General features: G+C 42.4%; 1 protein-coding gene across 1 annotated transcript; it reads left to right on the top strand.

The window, feature by feature from the left end:
- The first annotated feature begins 1,531 nt into the window (after positions 1 to 1,531).
- brwd3 (bromodomain and WD repeat domain containing 3) lies at positions 1,532 to 21,303 on the top strand. Its single transcript, XM_034114982.1, has 40 exons — positions 1,532 to 1,565; positions 1,733 to 1,791; positions 1,897 to 1,926; positions 2,113 to 2,172; positions 2,841 to 2,991; positions 3,158 to 3,256; positions 3,364 to 3,524; positions 5,284 to 5,505; positions 5,679 to 5,779; positions 5,897 to 5,967; positions 6,896 to 6,996; positions 7,105 to 7,145; positions 7,228 to 7,332; positions 7,415 to 7,565; positions 7,655 to 7,789; positions 7,875 to 8,003; positions 8,279 to 8,504; positions 8,615 to 8,755; positions 10,097 to 10,277; positions 10,390 to 10,483; positions 10,590 to 10,757; positions 10,869 to 10,942; positions 11,020 to 11,230; positions 11,316 to 11,426; positions 11,508 to 11,615; positions 11,773 to 11,897; positions 11,995 to 12,077; positions 12,486 to 12,597; positions 12,742 to 12,803; positions 13,154 to 13,309; positions 13,399 to 13,519; positions 13,869 to 13,994; positions 14,080 to 14,152; positions 15,319 to 15,369; positions 15,461 to 15,604; positions 15,722 to 15,874; positions 15,959 to 16,128; positions 16,826 to 16,914; positions 17,236 to 17,403; positions 18,560 to 21,303. The coding sequence occupies exons 1-40, from the start codon at positions 1,532 to 1,534 to the stop codon at positions 19,441 to 19,443; spliced, it is 5,481 nt and encodes a 1,826-aa protein (XP_033970873.1). The 3' UTR covers positions 19,444 to 21,303.
- The last annotated feature ends 789 nt before the right edge of the window (positions 21,304 to 22,092 follow it).

Raw genomic sequence — 22,092 nt, 5'->3', positions numbered from 1 at the left:
TTGGATTTAAAAGATACCCAATTAAAAGGAATTTATTCTAACTGCCTGATCATGCACAACAGGTTGAATAAAACACTGAATAAATGTCACCGGTATTCCACATATGTAGATTACACTGATATGCTGTGATTGGTGTGAATCATACCTTCTGCTCTCTGAGGCATGCTTTCCATCGCTATTAGCTGATCATCACATGTTATTTACATGAGCATGGGCTGAGTTCTGAAATTGTTAAGACAAATGCAGTGGTGAACTGTCAGTCCCACAGGTTTCAGATGATCCAACAGATGCTGCAGCGCCACCCTTATGTCAATCAGTGCAGTTCAGATCCTCAACTTGTATAATATGCTGCATAAAGTTGAAAGCCCTTCATTCAAAAATGTTCCTGAAAAAAAAATGTATAGCAAAATGTGCTTAGTAGGCACATTATTCAGAAAGTAAGTGTTGTAAGGGGTCGAGGTGGATCTAAATGTTAAATTGAGTATGTATAGTAGATTAATCTACAATACTGATGCATATTTTATATACACATATTCCCAAAGATATTGAAGTGACTGTTATTTTGTATATATTGATTGTTGTGTTTTTATCTTAATGTGTGCATATGTATAAATGTGTCTGTTGATTGAGTATGCTATAGGATGTACATATTTTTATATATATTTGGATTTGTGGGAAACGGTATTTCGATCTCTCTGTCTGTACACACAAACTAAAAGATTGACAATAAAGTTGACTTTGACTTTTTTTTTTATAACTGAAAATGTTTTGTACATGCACATTTTAGAAAAATATTATTGTTTATTGCCACCTATGTTCACAGATAATGGTATTTCCTGTGCTGTATGGGTGCTTAGACAGGAAACAAACATTGAAAATTATATTTTTTTTTATTTGGATAAAAATACTGAAAAGTTGTGAATTTACAAAGTATCTCCTTGGTCAATAGAACCCATTTTTGTCTATTGGCCCCGTCGTAATATCTAAGGATGAATACAATTTAACAAAAGAAAAGAGAATCAGAGATAACCATTTCAAATTGATACATGTACTGTGCATATTTATGAACACCATGATAAATACACATCTTAAACATTTGGCTACACAAACACATTTTTTTTATTTAAACTGGACACCTATAAAATATGTTCATATTGGTATGCAAACTTATTCAATGTTTCCTCACTCTAATTTAAAAAACAAAAGCATTGGAATGTGTATTTTTTTGACCGTGTAATACAGGAACATAATTGTATCAAAACATAATTTATGTTGTAATCTGTTGTACTGATAATACATATTAATGTTAAACCTGTTATTATTCTCTGTAAAGAAAACAAACACACCGATATCGCACTGTTTCACTGGAGGGCGCTGACACAAAGCACCAGGTGGTCAGGGAACAACTTGAGAGAGGAGGCCATTCACGAGCCTGTTTTAGCTACACGCAACTAGCTACTGTTAGCTATCCGGCGGCTAACGAGCAAGCTAAAACATCAGTTTGTCTTAATGTCGCCTGTCTTACCAAGTGATGGCAGGAGAACAGTATTCACAAACCGAAGCTGGTGAGTGCTGAGCGGCCATTTGTTCTGCGAGTAAAGATTTTGCATTCACACAGTTTACAGTTGTGTGTCAGCTAGCGCGCTAAGTACCCGAGTTCAACCTAACGTTAGCTCGGCTCAATAGCAACATTAGTTAGCACCATGCTAACAACACCTCTCTTTCTTTGCAGAACTTTATTACCTCATTGCCAGGTTTCTGCTGTCTGGACCTTGCAAAAAAGCAGCAAAGGTAACAACCTAAAATAAGCACAATATTAACTCATACTGGTTATAAATCGTCTACATACATACATGTTGCTAGCAGCTAACGCTAACGGTGTGTGTTTGTTGTTAGGTTCTGATCGAGGAGCTGGAGGAGTATGAGGTAAGTTCAGCTGGTCCTTTCTGTTTTTATTCTCGTGCGTGTTTCCGTAATGATGCCTATCGGTTCGCTTTTGTGGAAACTTTTCAGTAATTTTTGGCCGGTATCATATAAAATAGCTTGTTGCCGAGCCGGGACGGTACTAGCCGTTGTGTGTCAATCTAACGCGTTGTTTTTTTTAAACTTTAGTTAATACCTGAACGATGGAGTTGGCATGGGGAGAAATACAAACGGACCTTTCGAGACTGGGTGAGTGTGAATTGTCACAATTAACTTTTTTTTTATCAAATGAGGAGTGTAACATCTAATTTAATCGCCAATTGACTCGAAGCAGATGTGTATATTTATTTAGAATAACTACACAGAAAAGACGCGGTTGTCATGGGTTTATGTTTATTATTACACATTTTAACATTTATATAAGCATAGGCCCGTCGGTGAATAACTATATATAGGCTTAGCTATTGTGCGGGCTAGTAGGAGGAGAATGGAGACGAGGGCGGGTTGTGATTTGCTGAGCCAGATCCACAGAGCTGTCAGTCCTCTGTAGTAGCCAATGAAAGCACAGTTGCCAGTGCGAGCGAACCAGAAGATTCGTCAGAGACTCTTTTGATTGGCTGTGAGCTTCTGTGTCCCTCCTCTTTCTTTACTTCTCCCTCCTTTGTATCAGTCCTGATTGTTAATCACCTACATTCCATTAGGAAACCTTGCTAGACATTATGAGCAAGTATAAGTAGAAAGAGACTGTTTTTAAAATTGTATCAACATCAAATCGGGCTGTTTAAATGATTGTGGCGCTGTCACATATTTCAACCACAGATATGTAATTTATATATTATAATATTTTGGGTTTGTTATTGAATGCTTATAATTTAGTTGTTTTATGACTTTGTAATAGCCGTCTCTCACTCCTGCAGGTGACTTTAAACCAGCACATTCCTGCAGACTATCTGCTCCATGTTTGTCGGCGGATAGGTCCGCTTATAGAGAAGGAGATCCCACCTAGTGTTCCTGGAGTCCAAACACTTCTTGGACTTGGAAAACAGTCCTTGCTTCGTACCACCAAAAGTGGGTATTTCACTCATATCTGTATTATTTTCTGTATTTACGGAAAGTCCAATACTGTTGTATTTATATAGATTTATCATTTGTGTGGTTTGTTGCAAAAATATCTGTTTCTACATCAGTATCACACTTTCCTCAATATTTTTTTGTTCTCTAACCGTGTAATTAGGTTGCAGCCACAAAGTATGCAGTGGCTCAGCTGTCGCCGCACTGCACCGAGGACGTCCACCAGAACCTCCAGTCAGCATTGGCAACCCTCCCAATGTTGGTGTGTGAAACTTGTACTTTTTAATGCCCCGAGACCTAGTGAATGATGTCATCTTTAGCAGTGTGTGTTTCGTCCTTTTAATCATTGCTGTTTGTTTTCATATGCAGTGTCCATCATGGGCGCTCGCCAGGCCACAGGCAGAGCTCGTTTCAGCCAGGCCGTTCCGTCTTCCTCCTATCAACACATGAAGATACACAAACGTATCCTTGGCCACCTGTCTTCAGTCTACTGTGTAGCCTTTGACCGCACCGGCCGTCGGATATTTACGGTGAGTGTTGATTTCAGGTTCAGATGATTATTGCAACAAAAACTTCATATATCTCACTAGTTGTGTTTTCATCTGTTTTATGATATTTTTGCAAACCATTCTAGCAATAAGTTAAAAAAGACAAATTAGATATGGCATCTCTCTAACACCAGGGTTGAAGTGAGTAATTAAAAAAATGCAGATCATATCCATATGGGATGTTCTAATCAGACGAACTTTAACGGGACAATGTGCCTGCTTACATTTACAGGTTTTCTTTCGCATAGTTAAATAGGGTCAACAATTAGCCAACGAAAGGATGATTGCAACCGCAAAATAGTTAAGCAAGAACTCTGGGGGACGTTTCTGTGTCACTCAGCAGTGGCGGCTCCAGAGTATTTTTGTTGGGTAATCTATGGTAGGGCTAACCCATACAGTGGTGGGGCTCAAGTCAGTATTTGCAATGTAATTACATACACGCTATATCGCCCCCCTTGACAGTGAAACGCCATCCGTCTCAATCAAAATGTAACTGTATGAAATAAAACGGCACATTTGTCTTGAGATTTTTTGAAATACTAACATAAAATACACATTAGGCGCTTTCACACCGGAGTACTTTTACCCGTACTTTTCCCGTTTAGTTCCGTTAATGCCTGGAATTTTGCGTTCACACCAAAAAGAGTACTTAGTTCCGAGAACTTTTACCCCCATTTTTAGTGCCTGCTAGGAACATGACGTCATATTTACACAAGACGGATCCTTTCTAGCCATAACCAACCAATCTTCCCTCAGGGAACTTATTCAGGTGTGAACGCGATCCGTACTTAGTTCCATGGGGGTACTAAGTGCTGGCACTAAGTGCTGGGCACTAAGTACGGCAAAGTACTTGGTGTGAAAGCGGCTATTCTGGTACTCTCTTGAGAAGAAAAATAAATAAATCTATTACTACACGACATATTTAAAAAAATGAATGCCATTTTTGTGTTTTGTTACTTTGTTCTGAAAGCTGAACCTGCTGCTCCTCACAGAGAGAAGAGGAAAGGCTGTGTGAATTACTTTACAGTGTGGATAAGGGTGGATAGCCCCCATTGTTCTGTGTGTCAAAATGAAAGACAGCCCACACACCTATCAATCATCAAACCGTGGGGTCTTAGTTATTTCATTACGTGTTGATTTCTATCAACACGTAATGTTGTATCCATGGATGTATAAACAGTAGTCCTACCGCAAAATTATTCTCCGTCGGGACTTCCTGCAACAACACCACGCCGTTATCGTGATTCTGATTGGCCAGAAGACATTAGCAAAGATGTTTTATTGAGAAGACGATCACTACGTAACAAAAGTTTTCAAAACCTTTTCTAGTCTTCGCCATTTCCAGACAAGCAGCTACTGAAATCAATCTTACTAACTGCTGTCTGTGCAATTTACTCGGTGCGAGTTGGCAGACTTTTTTTTTTTGTTGATCTTAGTAGTGCTCCAGAAGTTGCTTATAAAGTCACTATATAAGCTCTGCAACAACATAGTGACTTAAACTTAGCAAACTACTATGCAATTTGTAAAGAAATACAATTGTTATAATATACTGTGTACATGGTATGGTTATAAACTTGTTTCAACTTTTGACTGCTACAAAAATATATGTTATTCACGTGAAAAGAGTCGTTAAGTTGACATAAATGAGGCTCACAATAACTCAGCTTTTTTGTTGACATTATGATAACACTCTTTGGTTGACAACTGTCCTTATATGTTGCAAATGTCCCATGTGTTTTAGGGTTCTGATGACTGCCTGGTTAAAATCTGGGCCACAGATGACGGCCGGCTCCTGTCCACGCTCCGCGGCCACTCGGCAGAGATCTGTGACATGGCCGTCAACCATGAGAACACCTTCATCGCCTCAGCCAGCTGTGACAAAACCATCAGAGTGTGGTGCCTGCGTACCTGCGCACCCATCACGGTTCTGCAGGCCCACGCTGCCTCCATCACGTCTATACAGGTAGGACTGATGCATTTTAATTGCTGAAATAGGGTTGAAACATATCAATATTGTTTTTGTTGCATCCAAAGATTCTATCAGTTCGATTTTCTGCACTTATTCTGTACTCCATTGCCACTGTATTTGGTCACTTCTTGCCTGTGAATAACTAACACTGACTTTCTATCCCTAAGTTTTGTCCTGCCATCAAAGGGACAACAAGGTACCTGGCCTCCACCGGTGCAGACGGCATGGTGTGTTTCTGGAAGTGGCACTCGCTCAGCATGAAATTCCAGTAAGTGTTTGATATATCTGTCACTTACTTTTTTTTAGCTCTGCTGTTTCTTGCCCTGGAAAGAAATACCTCTATTTCATGGGAATAACAGCTTTTGTCTTTGTCCTCTTTTCTTAGGGATCAACCAGTCAAGTTTGTTGAGCGTTCACGTCCAGGAGTACAGGTCTCCACTTCCTCTTTCAGCAGTGGTAAGTGTGTTTCTCTGCCTGGTGACATTATGTGTCCCAGATGTATTTCCCTAATCTGCTGTGATAAGCAAAGCAACATCTGACAAAAATCCACCTAACTTTTTACCTATTATTTATTTGTTAGCAATTAATAGAAGCTAGTTAATCCAACTATTTTGTGTTTTTGAACACTTTTATAGCAGTTAGCAGCATTAGCTTATTTTAAGAAATGAACAGAGACTCTCAGTTGTGGTGGTGGCAAAGTCCATAGGGGCTTGGCTTGGCAACTGGAAGGTCACCAGTTCAAGTCCCGACAAGACCAAGTGCTACCGAGGTGTCCCTGAGCAAGGCACCGTTCCCTACACTGCTCCCCGTGCGCCGTTCATAATGGCAGCCCACTGCTCCTAACACTAGGATGTGTCAAATGCAGAGAAACCATTTCATTACATAGTACCTGTACTGTGTAATGACAATAAAAGTGCTGAAAAAAAAGTTGAAAATGTCCTTTTTAGTGACACAATAACTGCTAAGAAACGAGTCATAATCAGGCAGTATATATAATCAGAATTAGAATCAGAAACAGGTTTATTACCAGGTAGGTTGACACGTACGAGGAATTGGACTTGGTGTTGTGGTGCATACATAAAAGTAAAACAACAATTAAACGCAGATAGAAAATTATTTTAAGAAAACCATAATAACATAAAAAATAGCAGTATTTACAATGAAATTGAATTGGAATAAAATATGTGCAGTAATAAAAAAAACAAGATATTGTATACATTGTGTGCTTATAAGGAATTAATTGATGTATTTGGATCATTGTAACATTTCAAAAACTCAAGATTCTATGTTTGAACGATGGTAAATGTTTTTTCTAAGATACAAACATAATAAATATAATATGGATATAAGGATATTTATTGTACACTGATTGTGTTCCTAACAGGTGGTATGTTCATGGCAACCGGTGGCACTGATCATCTGATCAGAGTCTACTACCTTGGTGGGGAAACTCCTGTGAAGGTCTCTGAGATGGATGCGCACACGGTAAGAAACCAAACACAGCAGCTGCATTATTTTTGGTCTTCTCTATTTAACTTAATTCAAACAAGATCTATCTGTAACCCAACCACATGTCTTCTTTTCCTGTTTTAGGATAAAGTTGTAGTCGTCCAATTTAGCAATAACAGCGACAGGTGAGTGGGTTTGCTGAGATCATATTCCTCAAACTGTTTTTTTGTGGGGATTTCAAGCCTCTGACAGTGTTTATGTGTCCAGTCTAAGGTTTGTGAGCGGCAGTCGTGACGGCACAGCCAAGATCTGGCATTACCAGCAACAGGAGTGGAAGAGTGTCACTTTAGACATTAGTGCCAGGCTCCCCGGGTAAGAGAGGCATCAATATTCATGATGCCTTTTCTTCCTCTGTCTATAAGTGTTTCATGTCTGACGGCATATTTTCTTCCAGGAGTGCTGTCGCCAATGGCGATGATAAAACTAAGCTGGTGGTGACCATGGTGGCGTGGGACCGTGCAGACAGCACCGTCATCACAGCGGTGTCAAACTACCTGCTCAAAGTGTGGAGCACCACCACGGGACAGCTGCTGCATGTCTTATCTGTGAGTAGATGAAGCAAGTACCGCATTAACAAAAGGCTGTTTTTAACCTAACTAGTGACTTGAATGTTTGTTTTTTTCTCTGTTCAAAGGGCCATGACGATGAGTTGTTTGTGCTGGAGGCTCATCCATTTGACTCCCGCATCATGCTGTCTGCTGGCCACGATGGCAACATTTACATGTGGGACCTCGCCAAAGGAACCAAGATCCGTAACTACTTCAACATGGTAATTGTTCTATGATGAAAATTACCCACCATTAGTGTTTTTTCTATTCTATCATTGAGATAACATTACAATATGTTGTTTCCAGATTGAAGGGCAAGGCCACGGTGCTATTTTTGACTGCAAGTTCTCCACTGATGGACAGCATTTTGCCTGCACTGACTCACACGGCCATTTGCTCATCTTTGGCTTTGGCTGCAGCAGACGATATGAGAAGGTAACGGCACATGACTGTTGTTCAAAATCACTCTATAATTTCCTATTTTCTTTAAAGAAACTGGAATAAATCAAGTTAAACAGCATTGTCGATGTGTGGTTACACATACTTTTGTTCATATTTTCTTTAGAGACCCTACTTTCCTGTTGTTTTTGTGCATGTAAATGGTCTGCAAAGGCTAAAATCACAAAGTCCATGCCAGAGGGAGTTTCTCTTTAAATATTGTACGGATTAGGTATCATTATAAACACAAATGTATTCATGATTCCCTCCAGATTCCTGATCAGATGTTCTTCCACACGGACTACCGACCTCTCATCCGTGATGCTAATAACTACGTTCTGGATGAGCAGACGCAGCAGGCTCCACACCTCATGCCTTCACCCTTCCTGGTGGACATTGATGGGAATCCTCACCCTCCTCACTACCAGCGCCTGGTGCCAGGGAGAGAGCAGTGCCAGGAGGACCAGCTGGTACCCCAACTAGGATACATGGCTAACAGTAAATACATGCTCCCTTATTCTCTCGCAACATTTACTCAAAATGCTTGCACACTTTTATCTAAGGAAGTTTAAACGTTTGACAAAATATGTTCTTTTTCTTCTGCTTAGGTGAGGGAGAGTTGGTTGAGCAGGTACTTGGCCAGCAAACAGCAGAAAACAGAGAAAGCATTTTGGACAATCTGATCAGACAGTTGCAGGATGAGCAGGACGGGCGTGAGATCGAAGAACCGCCGGCTGAAGAAGCGGAGGGTATGTTTGACTCAGGGTTTCCGTCAGCCGCTAATTACCGGTTTTTAGCTGGTAAAATTGATTAAAAACCGGTAAATTCAAAATGTCCGGTAATAATTAGGGATGCTCCGATCGATCGGCCGCCGGTCATTATCGGCCGATATTCACTCTTAATAGTTTGATCGGTGCTCTCTATAAAGGCCGACCAGGAGAGCTGGATCTGATCGATATGGACATAAACGCGAGTGAAGTATAACCGGACGCGAGAGAGAGATCAGATCAGCTGCTGAGACACGCAGCTCTGCATGATCACCTGAAGCCCCGCCCACTGTTTAGCGAGCTGCATGAGAAACTGACGGGCTGTCAGGAGAGAGAGGGAGGGAGAGGGGAAAAGAGAGGATCCGGTTTCTCCCGTGTTATTATTCAAAGTTAATGTAAACTTTTGAATAATGTACTTTATCTACTAAAAGTAGTTTGTTTGAATGTAATAATTATGTTGTTTGTGGAAGCGCATCATTTATTGAAAAATGAAAATTTCGATCTGTTACGATTATAAACTGAAGCAATATAAAAATGACTTCCATTAACTGAGTTTTAAACATCAGCATATCCGGTCATAGTCCGGTAATTACATGCTAACGGAAACTCTGCTACACAATTCTTATTATTATTATTATTATTGAAACATGACCGGTAAGTTTCAAATTTGTCCGGGAAACCCGCATACATACTTTTCTTAGTTTTATTTTTTGTGATACAGTGTATAATGGTAGGTTCACACAAAATGCAGAAGTGCTCAATCTTCTGTGACAGTTTTGGCTTCTCTTTTATTTCTCCTTGTGCCGAGAGCAAAAATAGAGAAAAAAAACACTGATAATCTACTTGTATAAGTTGTATTGTATTATATGTTGTATAAATAATTGTATTTAAATTATCGATGACAATATGCTTCCCATGCATGCTAGAGCTCTGACTTTCCTCCCTATTGCCTACTTTTCTCCTAGTATTTTAATTGTCCATGACCCCCCCCCCCCCCCCCTCATCCCCCACATAATTGAATTCCAAAATCCATCCATGATATTTATTTTAAATAGTGCCACTGCTGTTTATGATTGTGGTTTTTGAATGATTGACTTATTCCAGATAAATCCTGTTGTAACGGTTGGTTCTTGGTTCGTCTGATGTCATTTATGTACCATTTTTAAGTATTTTAGTTATGAAAGAGATGATATATATATATATATATATATTCCATACAGAGTGTGACTACTAGATTTTAAATAGTTACCATCTATTTACAAAAAGGCCATATTTCCCAAGTAACATCTTGCCATAACGAACAATTTTCTTCTCGATTCTTAGAAGGAAACGAAGCAGAGGGGGAGGCCTCCTCTGTGGCTGGTACCCCCCGCAGGAGTGGGCAGGTGGACGGGGTGTGGCAGATGCAGCATAACGTCCTGCTGAGTCAGGTGGCCACCGAAAGGGACCTGCTGGCCTGGAGCCGCAGGGTGATGGTCAACGAGGTGCCGCATGGGATCTCCAGGTGAGGCAGACAGAAAGACGTTTTATTGGATGTGAGGATATCACAGAAAGATGATATCAGTGAAATTGCTTTTTTATTAATTATGTATTTTTCATGATGGATTTCTTATTAGATCTGTGGAGCAGTGCAGAAAAGCCAAAGGCGACATGGAATGTTCTCTTTACAACGCAGAGAGGCGGAAGAAGCCAGTGTCCTGCACACCAATGGTACACTACTTTTAACCTCACAGTTATTTTTACAACTAAATACTATCTATTGTTGCCAATTCATTTCTGTTTTACTTGTCTTCAACCCTCCTTACGCACTTTATAGAGCGATCAGCCGACTTCTCGTCTGCGATCCCTCCGGCCGTCCAAGAAAAAGCAGCAGCGCCACGCCTATCAGACCCGCTCGGCTCAAGTCCGTCGTCCTCGGAGGAGTCGAAATTCCAGCAACCGACTTGAAACTGAGAGCCAGGTGGACTCTGACAGCGAAGGAAATGTACGTTCCCTCTTTCTACTCTTGATGTCCAAACATGACATGTCCAGTAGAGCACCGTCTGTTAACTACCATTCAGAATAATACAATTGCTGTGTGTATTTCTATTGACAGGCAGCAGAGCAGGCGGAGCAAAGCGAAGCGTCCTCTGATGGTGAAGCTCAGTGGCAGAACGAAAGCAGCTCCGGGTAAATATCTTCTGACGGAGAAGTGTGTTTTCTAAATGCAGTAATGATCACTAACATAATATCTCTTTCATTCTCAGTGACTCCTCCAGTGAGTATTCTGATTGGACAGCCGATGCTGGGATCAACCTGCAGCCGCCGAAGCGACCAACCAGGAGGCCCGTACAACCCCGGGGTTACAGCAGCTCGGAGGAGGAGGAAGAGGAGGAGGAGCAGGAAGGAGATGGCAAGGCAAAGGAGCCCAGGAAGAAGGACAACGAGAAAAAGAAGAAGCCTAAGGAGACCAAACAGGTAACATGACCTCCTTAAAACATCTTCACCTCACAGTACAGGAGGAATTCTGTACTTCAACATGTTTCTCATTGCTTGATCCTAGAAACCCACGTCCTCTCTGGCTGGACTTGATGCAGAGGAGTGGCTGCCACCAGCATGGATAATGGAGACCGTCCCACATCGCTCTCCTTTTGTTCCACAAATGGGAGATGAGGTAAGGTTTTTCACTCTCTGAAAACTGAAATAACGGTTCATAACATGCGTTTTTGACAACATCTCTCATGTCTTCCTCCAGCTCGTCTACTTCAAACAGGGCCACCAGGCTTATGTCCGCGCTGTCCGCAGGGCTAAGGCTTACAGCATCAACCCTCAGAAGCAGCCGTGGAACAGACTCGACCTCAGGGTGAGGAGCCGCCTGTGTAGTGAACGTGTTCCGTTAGACAAGAGTCTGAACACAGCAGCCACATGTTGTCATTTCTGAAGACGGCAATGGGATGTACTTTCCTTGGCCAAGGGAAAGATTGGCAGAGCTTAACTTTGTGTTTCCTCTGCCTCCTCAGGACCAAGAATCTGTGAAGGTGGTTGGAATTAAATATGAAGTTGGACCTCCCACCCTCTGCTGCCTAAAGCTGGCTTTCGTGGACTCAGTCTCAGGGAAGATGACCAGTGAATCTTTCTCCTTAAAGTAAGCAACATAGGAATATAATATTATTTTATATTAACAAAATGTAAATTAAAGCATGCCTGCATTTAATTAAATGTTTAATTCCCACACTCTAAAGGTACCATGACATGCCAGATGTCATAGATTTTCTGGTACTTCAGCAGTTTTACAACGAAGCTAAAGACCACAACTGGCAACCAGGTGAGTGTTCACATAAATACAAAACACAGCATTTAATCCAAAAAACATACAACAAACATGTATAACATAAGACTTTTAGAAAAGGAGAAACAGTGCAAACGATTAAATTGCTCCCTTTTCATTCAGTTTTCAAACCAGCTCCACTGAGGCTTACTTAAAACCTTAACAGTGATATATGGTGTTGGTATACTGTTGTTCATTATAGACTATGGGACGTTAGATATCCTGTTTGTTGACAAAAGCTGATATTCTTCATTTATAGTTTGAAAGGGTTTTTAATTAAATATCACCAGCCACAGAAACAAATATTTTAGTATCTCACAACTCTTTAACAGATCTGTAGCTGTCTATCTGAATGTGATTATTGTGATGAAGAGTGTTCTGTCCTCTCCGCCCTGCTCTCTCCAGGAATGAGGTTCCGCAGCATCATTGACGACGCCTGGTGGTTCGGCTCCGTGGAGGACCAGGAGCCTCTGCAGCTGGAGTATCCAGACAGCCTGTTTCAGTGCTTTGCAGTGAAGTGAGTCAGTTTCTCTGCAGTGTTTGTAGCGGGTGTACGAGTAACCTGCTCCAACAGTGCTCTCTGTTAATCCCATGCCCTCCCACAGAATCTCACTTTTCTTAAGGATTATGGAATTATTGTTTTATTTTCTTGTTTCAACAGGTGGGATAATGGTGAGCGGGAGAAAATGAGTCCCTGGGACATGGAGCCTATCCCTGAAGAAGGTCAGTGGTATTATTAATATGAGAATCAACTGGTTAGGAAACCTTTATTAGATAACAGGAAATGATGGCGAGAGATTTAATCAAGTTGAAAGATAATCAATCTATAAACCTTTTTAAATCTCCAGCAAAACAACAGATGAATATACATACTGTATAGATTTAGGAAATATTTGTAAAGATATTATTGTTATTGGAAATGTACTACCAAGGCTGCATTTAACTGGGATACAGTGAAATGCCTCTCATTTCCTTATTTTATTATCTTCTAAGTAACTAAAATGTTAAAACATTTTCATTTAACTAATTTAATACTTTTTCTTCTTTTCTGACAAATGTTGTGGCTTCCTCAGCTGCGTTGCCTGAGCAGGAGGGTGATGGCGTGGAGGTGGCAGAGGACGAGCTGAAGGCTCTGCTCTACTCTCCTCAGGAAGGAGAGTGGGGCGCTCACACGAGAGATGAAGAGTGTGAGAGGGTCATCTTTGGCATCGACCTGCTCCTCACACTGGGTAGGCCAACGAAGGGTCGATGACAGTTTGCTTGTTACAGGAGAAGTCTGACCTTGTTCATGTTTGACCGCACTCCTGTTTGTCCACAGATGTCGCAAAGGCATTCTCATCACCTGTAAATCTGCAAGACTACTCTCTGTACTGCACTGCCGTTTCTTACCCCACTGACCTCAGCACCATCCACAAACGACTGGAGAACCGCTACTACAGGTGAAGCAGCACACAAACACAACCTCACACAACATATCTTCACCATTCATTCAAAGGCTTGATAAGTGTGCTATTCTTCTATTCAGTCTTAGACCTATGTCACTGTTTGACTCGATTTTTAAAGTCTTAGCATTTTAGTCTTTTCTGAGGAAAACCCTAAAGGAAACCCTAACTATTTTAGTTTTAGTTGGTGAAATCTAGTCTAAATATCACCTTGTTTTTGTCATCCTAAAAAAAAAAAATTGTTATTCTCAATGAAAATAAAATAGAATTTGGTAATGTTTTAATGTAAAAAAAAATTGACATATTTATTAACACTTGTTTGTGCGGATGTCCTTCTCTGCTGCAGGCGGATCTCTGCGTTAATGTGGGAGGTGCGCTACATCGAACACAACGCCCGCACTTTCAACGAACCCCAGAGCCCCATTGTAGCAACTGCCAAGGTGGTGACTGACATTCTCCTGCGCTACATCGGGTAAAGCTCCACACAGCTCATGTACGATGTTACTACAATGTTTATTAGTCCTGCACATGTGTCTTATGCCTCTTGTCTCTTTCAGGGACCAGAGCTGCACGGACATCTTGGATCTGTACCACAAACTGAGGTCTGAGGTCAGCAGTGGAGGAGAAGAGGTGAGGTTTGGGTTGTGTTTTATTAGTTGTTGTTTTTTGTGAAACGTCTTTGGCTTAGGAGTTGTTGTCCTTCAATCGGAAGGCTGGTGTTTCAATCCCCAGCCCATGCATGTCCTTAGGCAAGATACTTTACTCCAAATTGGCCAATGGTGGGAGAATGTTATGGCGCGTTTCCACTACAGCGCGCAGCCCGGTTTAAGAGGGCTGTGACGTCAGCGGCCCGTCTTTGGTTGCGTTTCCACTTGGCCTAGTACCGGCCGGCGGGTCCTAATTCACAGTTTTTCTGGCCTCATAAAATCGTGGGTCCAGGGCCAGAGGCAACGAGGCTGAGTCGGGCTGAGTATGCTAAACTAGAGAGAGCGTCGCTGGCAAGGGGGCTACAACTACAACAAGATGAACATATTTGACCGTGATTTAATTGTAATACACGTTTCAAAATGATGCCGAAGTAACAACATACTGATACCGGTTAGTAAAAACCATGAATTAATGCTTTGTCAAGTCTGCAGACAGACGGCAGGGGAAAAACCTTTTAAAATGCTTGTTTTCTAAATGGAGATTGGCTAAGCTAACGCAGTATATGCTCCGACCGTCCACACTCACAACAACGGCCTATACAGACATAAATAAAGCAGCGACTGTATTCGCCATGACACAGGCAGTCTGTGGTTTGTACTTGTTTAACTTTTGTCTAGTTTCTGAACATATATGAGGAGCTGTGAGCTCTGAGTGCTAACAGCTAACGGCTGTGTTGTTTTTCTGGGGTTCTCTGAAGATCACGTCACGGCTCCGCCTACACTGCGTTACTATAGATACTGCCCCAGTTCCTAAACTGTAATGGAAATGCGCCATAAAGTGAGCCAGTCCTAACGAGGCCCAGCCATACCGAGCGGGGCCGAGCGAGGCCGTGTAGTGGAAACGCGCCATAATGGCGCGTTTCCACTACACGGCACCTTCTACGGCACCTTCTATGGCAACCCATGTATGAATGTGTTTAAATGCATTCACTTGTATATGTAAAAGTACATTGAGGGACGCAAAGACTGTAAAAGTGCTATTAAAAATAAGTCAATTTACCGTATTTTAATTATGGTGCCAGGTTTTTAGTAGTGTTTTATGCTGTAAATCATCATCAGTCATTTAGATGTATTTGTGCTCCTCTGCAGGCTGAGTTGGAGGTGGACTCTGACACTCCGGGCACCTCAACAGGAAATCAGGTAAGAGCAAATCAAAGTCCAGTATCCCAAAACAAATATAAGTCATCTGCAGTACTTCCAGTAGTAGTTGACATCCTCTTCTCTCTGCCAGGGAGCCAACCAGAATTCCAAGAAGCGTGGTGTGGTTTTGGATGTGAAATTTTGGCGTGGGCAATGCAAAGAGCTGTCGCGTCGAATGATGGTGTCGCCAGACTCAGAGCCGTTCAGGCGGCCCGTGGACCTCTTTGAGTATCCGGTAAAACAATCATGCCTCACAGAACTAGAAATAACTTTTAAAAAACGCATGCCGAGGGCATACACGTAAAAGCAGAATCCACATTCAAATGAACATCTGTGCACTTGTTTTATGTAGGACTATCGGAACATCATCGACACTCCCATGGATCTGGCTTCAGTGTCAGAGACGCTGGGCGCAGGGAATTATGAAAGCCCAGTGGAGTTTGCCAAAGATGTGCGCCTCATTTTCAGCAACTCCAAAGCATACACGCCCAACAAGAAATCACAGGTGAGGCAGCATCACTGAATTATCTGTGTAAAGTCTGACATGGTGGTTGTCTGGTAGATTCACTCTGACTTTTTTTTGTTTTAGATCTACACCATGACCCTCAGCTTGTCGGCCTTCTTTGAAAAAAACATAATCTCCATCATCTCCGACTACAAGTCTGCCGTACAGAATGAGCGGCGGACCCGTCAGAGACTGAGTTACAGGGACAGGATGCACAACGGAGGCAGCTCCCCGCCTTTAAGTCCCTCCCCCAGGTGCTGATTGCCCCACAAACCTGACATTCCTCATCATCTTGTCTTTTTCATTCTTGTTTACACTGGGTGTCAGCTGCTTTAAAATGAATGCCTGTTTTACCCTCAGCCTAAAGAGTCCTGTCCTAAAAAGCTCATTTAAAGGGGCCATATTATGCACATTTCCAGGCTCATATTTGTGTTTTGTTCCTCTAGTGTGACATGTTTACATGCTTTGATGTTCAGAAAGCCCCTTATTTTTCTCATACTGCCTGTGCTGCACCACCTCTTTTCACCCTCTGTCTGAAACCAGAGCCCAGTCTGCTCTGATTGGTTAGCTGGTCGGCCCTGTTGTGATTGGTCAACCACGGAGAGACGTCCCAGCCCTTAGCCTATCATGTACAATTTGTCGGAGCGCCAGCCAATAGAAGTGCAAGTGTTACGTAGTGATGTTGCAGAAGTAAACAAAGGAGTCCAATGGAGGCGTTTAAGGCAGGGGGGGGAGTGTGGGAAAGAATCTCTGGAGGGAACTTTGGGATTTTAGCCTTTGCAGACCATTTAAATGCACAAAAACCTATATAACACTGCAGGAAAGGGAAATCCCCCCCAAAAGCTCAATAGGGCCCCTTCAATATGATGAAAGTTTTAGGCATCCTGCTTTTAAATAATGTTGTTATTTATTCTGACATGTATCTTCTTCTCTCTGTCTCCATGTGTGCAGCTCTAAAGGGAAGCACAAGTCAGGGAGGGTGTCGAAGCCAAAAAAATCCCAGACCTCAACGAAGACTCGTTCTCGGAGATCAAGCCAGGGTATGTGCTGCTCCATGTGTTTTAGCTCTCGATGTTGTGCAGAATCATCAAAAAAATGTTTGCTTGTAGCAATGTTGGGGAAGTAACACAAGCATTACTCTTCCAAAATGATACATTTAGTTTTATTTTGGTGTTTCACTGATCTAACTGCATTTTCACTGTCCATTTGATTTGGCTTATAATAGATTTAGCATTGCCACACAGCATTTTGTAGCATACAGTAATTATATGTGTGTAAGATGTAATGCTTCACACTACGGATGCACTGTGAAAAGTAAAGTGATTACTGGATGAGTAATAAGGATTATTTTGTCGATTCAGCCCAGCAAAGCAGTAGCGTAGCAGAAGAGGAGGAGAATGAGGAAGAGGAGGAAGAAGAGGAGGACGACATCCAGCCTGCTTCCCCAGAATCGGGGACGAGTGGCGAGAGCGGAAGCCAAGAGCCGCTCCGGGTGACCCGCAGCCAGGCAACTCCAGTGAAGAAGTCAGGTAGGACGAGCAATACATTCTCACAAAGATCAGAGCTACACCATCGGTCGACTAATTGGTACGATTATCAACAGAAACGTATTTATTTAAAAAGAATTGATGAATTGTAATGCAAAAATGTCAGAAAATGCAGTTTTACTCCTCTCAAATAAGAGACCGTGGACTTTGAGGAACTGTGATGGATATTTCCCAAAATTTTCGGATATTTTATAGACTGAACGATCTTAATTATTTGTTAAAGGGCCCATGTCATGCTTTTCCGGTTATTACCCGTCCCCTTGTGTGTTATGAAGGTTTTTATGCATGTAAACGGTGTGCAGAGTCACAAACCCTCAAAGTACACCCTGTAGCGAGTAAAACTCTAACACAGAAAATACCTCCCCAAAACGCCTCGTTGGAGATACGTCATTGTCCATTTGATTCTTCCATTTCGTTCCGGGTACGGCATGATGTCATGCGGTACCCGGAACGAAATGGACCAATCCGTGGAGCCGTTACGCTAAGCCCCCGCTGATTGGTCCAAATTGACCAATCCACGGACTTCCTCACACACACATCTGTGTGCAGGGAGCAGGCAGCTCAGCTGATTTCTCCTCCTTGGCTGCAGGCTGATAACAGACAGTTGGGATCGCGGCGAAATTCTCTCTGCAGACCCATTCTCACAGCGTTTATCAACCTTTTTCTTACTCAATATCAAGCCACACTTATTGTTTTTACTTCGGCTGTGACTTTGTGTGTGCTCAGGATGAGTTTGGCTGTGTTTCGCTGTGTATCCTAAACAAGGAAACAACACCTCCACGGAGCTCAGCGCGATTCACAACGTCCCGACCAATCAGAGCACACTGTGCTCACAGGGAGGGTGGGGGCTGGAGCTATTGGAGCTACAACGAGCCGTTAAAGGCAGAGAGTGAAATTCAGTGAATACACGTAGTTTACAGAGATGCTGTATGAGAAACCAATGTGAGTTTGGAAAAATGCACAGTATAAATCTATTCTAGTATACCTCAACAATGGAATTATGATCAGTGGAAATGGCCATGACATGGGCCCTTTAATAAAATAATAATAGTAATAAAAGTTGCAGCAAAAACCACAAATGTTTAGACGTCTTGTAATTTTGACCGTGACGCTAAAGCCTTGTGTTGTGTCGCATCAGGGCACAGGCGTAACCTTCATCTCAGCAACGGCTCCAGACAACGCCGCGGTCGAGAAGTGCCACAGGCCGCCGCCGCCGCCGATGATGATGATGATGATGAAGATGAGGAAGAAGAGGGGGAGGTGGTAGTAGTAGCAGCAGCTGTGTCTGGGCCCAACAGCTCCTCATCAGATTCATCCTCCAGCTCATCGTCCTCCTCTTCCTCGTCGTCGTCGGACAGCGACAACAGCTCCGAGTCTGAGATGGAGAAGTTCGTCGAAGGCGGAGATCACGACTACAGCAAAGCCCCCTGCCTGTCGCTACGCCTCTCTGTTAAGGGTAAGGGGGCGGCATCAGGGAAAAGGAGACACAAAGGGGGAGGGGACGCGGCACAGGGACCTAAAAGGGCGCGAGTGCAGCCACCAGTAGAAGAGGAAGAGGAGGAGGATGCTGGGGAAGAAGAAGAAGAAGAGGAGGAGGTGGGTGGTGAAGATGAAGAGGAGGAGGATGGAGAGGTGGAGGATGGAGAGGTGGAAGAAGAAGAAGAGGAGGAGGAGCAGCAACCGGTGGCTGTACAACATGTAGAGAATGAGGCAGAGGAGGATGAAGAGGAGGAGCCAGAGGAAGAGGAGGAGCCAGAGGAGGAGGAGGATCCCGATGGGGAGGAGGACGAAGCACAGGGAGGGGCTGCGGGAGCTAGCAGTCTGAGGGGCAGCCGGTGTAAGTCTCGCCGGGTGAGCACTCGTAACCAGGGCCGCAGGACAGTTCTGTACCGGGACGAGTCTGAGGACGACGGCCACGGGTCCAAGGAAGACCCCCTCAACCTAGGCCGGTCCCGCTCAGGGAGGGTCCGCAAAATGACGGAGAAAGCCCGCGTCAGCCACCTCATGGGCTGGACTCACTGACCTCAAGAGGAAACTGTCTAACATGACTTCAGGGATTTCTTTCTTTCTTTTGTACAAGTGTATATATAATATATAAATGACTGCTAATGACTCTCACACTGATCGCTGGTGCTCATGATGTGTTGCCATGGAGGAGTCTCCTTCTCTCCACACTCTCCAGCTGGACTAACTCACCTCGGCCTTACTGCTCGCTGCTCCTCTTCCTCCTCTTGTGTGTTTCACGTCTAGGAATAAACACTACAGCCCCCTCCTCTCTTCCTCCTGGTCACCAAAGAAGGATGCGGTGATGCCAAATATGGTGCTCATATTTTACTTTGTTGGTTTTCTTCTCAGCGAGTAATCTAACAGAACTCTTCATGGTAGTGGTAGTTCGGTCATGACCGCGGTGAGATGTGTGCAGTGTCACCGATGTCAACCTTTTTTGATACTTTTCCTCACAACCACGAGCCTTAGTTTGAAGAGCTCACCTCATTCAGATTTATTTCCATCTGTAGCTCAAGTGTAGTAGACACTAGCAATACTTCAGTGACTGCAGTCAGTAGAATACAGATCCACAGACATTTCCCAGCTCTCCTCGGACAATTTGACGTCCTTGGCCCGTGAATGTGTATTGTTTTCCCTGCTTCCCTCCTGGTGGTGTTGACTGTTTTATCGGTTCTTCAATTCTGCTAGAATTGGGTGCTTTTTTTTCTTTCAGTTTTTTATTTTTAAGGGAAAAAAGAGATTTATCTGGGGTAAAAAGCCACTGCATCCTGTTTTGGATTTGTCATACTCCCTGGTGGATCAGACCCGCATCAGTTTACTCATGGTTGCTTTCAATACATCTTCTTCACCCATCATGTGCAAAAACAAAGGGTCCCTGGCGTACTCTCTTCCACAATAATATTTATTTTTCCATTGTATTATACTAAGGTTACTTTTTCGTACGCTGACAGTGATGAGGAAAATATTTGCACATTTATCTACACCTTGTGGCAGCTGAGTAGTAAAGACTGGAGAAAGAGAAAGGATTATTGTGTAAGAATGTTGAAACTGTGCCAGGATACCTTCAGTCTTTTTTCTTTTTTTTAACAGTTTGTACAATTAAAACAAAATGAACTTCTTTTAACCTGTGTGTGATAGAGCTAGTTGGCCACATTAATCATGCTTTCTATTGGCTTTAAGCAAAAGTAGCAACTATTGATTAGTCCTAGTAGGTTGTGCCATTTATTCCCTCTTGTTTTATCCACCTATGGCCTGATGGGTAGATCATATGCACATTATACTACCTTTTCCCACTACAATCAGGCATAATGTTGGTGTCAGAATCCTTGTGTGGAGCTTTTCTGCATGGTTTTATAACAAGTGATTCCTCATTTTGCAATCAGCATGTGTTTCTCATGGAATTGCATAGTATTGGATACCTTGTTGTTGCACCAATATTTACTGTGGCCGTTGTTTGGTAAATCTTCTGACACATCAGGGGAAAAGCTGACTCACAAATTGTCGTTTTTAACACTGGGTGCTCTAATCCAAACACCTCATCATTCATAGGAGAGAGGTTTTTTTTGTTTTTTTCTTGAGCTGAAGAGTTTGAGTGTCAGGTGCTCAGAAAAACACACAAATCAGCATCTAGGGTGCTCCAGGCGGCAGCATTACCCGCCTTCTTGGAATGACTTGCCGTTTGTGAGAAGACTGATTCATATTTTTGGGAATCTTATTTTCATATAGTAGCTGGCTCTTAGTCTCGCCTCGAAGCGTCAGATTAGTTGACTAAAACATTCTATTGTAGATGGAGTAAGAATATGTGACCTGTCTTTTATACAAAATGTTTTGATTGTAACAGTTTTCTTTTTTTAATAAAAAAACATGTCAAATGAATTTCTTGGTTTTGGTCTGCTGCTTTCTGGATGTTTGTGGTCTTTCTTTGATGATTTCTAACAGGGTTTTTCCCCATCAAAAGCTGTTCCCCCAGCACTTGGACTGAGTCATCTTTATAATCGCATGGTCATAAAACATGCACCGCAGGCAAATATTCAATAAGTACAAAATTCCGGCACTGTCTAGTGACTCGCCGCTAACCTGACTGTACCATTTTGATTCTGCGTTTGCTGCATTAATGCACTGAGAGCTGGGGTGAGTCAGACGAGGAACAAGCAAGGTTGAGCTGTGACGCACCGAGCTCTGCCACACCTAGAAACTGCAGAGCCACTGAAGGATCATGGGAATTCAAATGGATCAATGCATAAAGTGATCACTTTAAAAGGGTTCTAAAGGGGCAAATCAAAGTGTATCACATCTTACTATAGTATTGATAACAAATTATGAGTTAATTAGCTTTTCTATTACAAAAACCACCTGACTACAAACAGGTCTTTAGTGATTACTTTACAATTACTATAGGAACCAGTGGCTATTAAAAGACTGAAATTAAAAAGGCATATTTTTCACAATGATGGGAATACCAACAGCAGATGTTTGGTTATGGCAGAGAATAGCCAGTTAACATTTTTTTTTTTTTTTTTAATTAGCCATCTTTTTTTAATTCAAATTAAACATATCATTAGATGGTCTATACTATGCATGAATGCAGAAAAGGTAGTGGAGTTTTTTTGTTATCAGATCAGCAGTGGGATAATGAATTGTGTGAAAGTACAAATGAAGCATTAT

Source organism: Trematomus bernacchii, unplaced genomic scaffold (assembly GCF_902827165.1).
Source record: "Trematomus bernacchii unplaced genomic scaffold, fTreBer1.1, whole genome shotgun sequence".
NCBI lineage: Eukaryota > Metazoa > Chordata > Actinopteri > Perciformes > Nototheniidae > Trematomus > Trematomus bernacchii.
Note: the sequence above shows the minus strand (reverse complement) of the source record. Positions and strands in the feature narration are given on the sequence as shown.

What these genes read in the sequence shown, in the direction of transcription:
- brwd3 (XM_034114982.1), top strand. Translation starts at nt 1,532, where the DNA reads ATGGCAGGAGAACAGTATTCACAAACCGAAGCTG. An exon ending in CACTTCCTCTTTCAGCAGTG is followed by an intron (nt 5,968 to 6,895) that starts GTAAGTGTGTTT and finishes TGTTCCTAACAG; the next exon opens with GTGGTATGTTCATGGCAACC. An exon ending in CCTTTAAGTCCCTCCCCCAG is followed by an intron (nt 16,129 to 16,825) that starts GTGCTGATTGCC and finishes CCATGTGTGCAG; the next exon opens with CTCTAAAGGGAAGCACAAGT.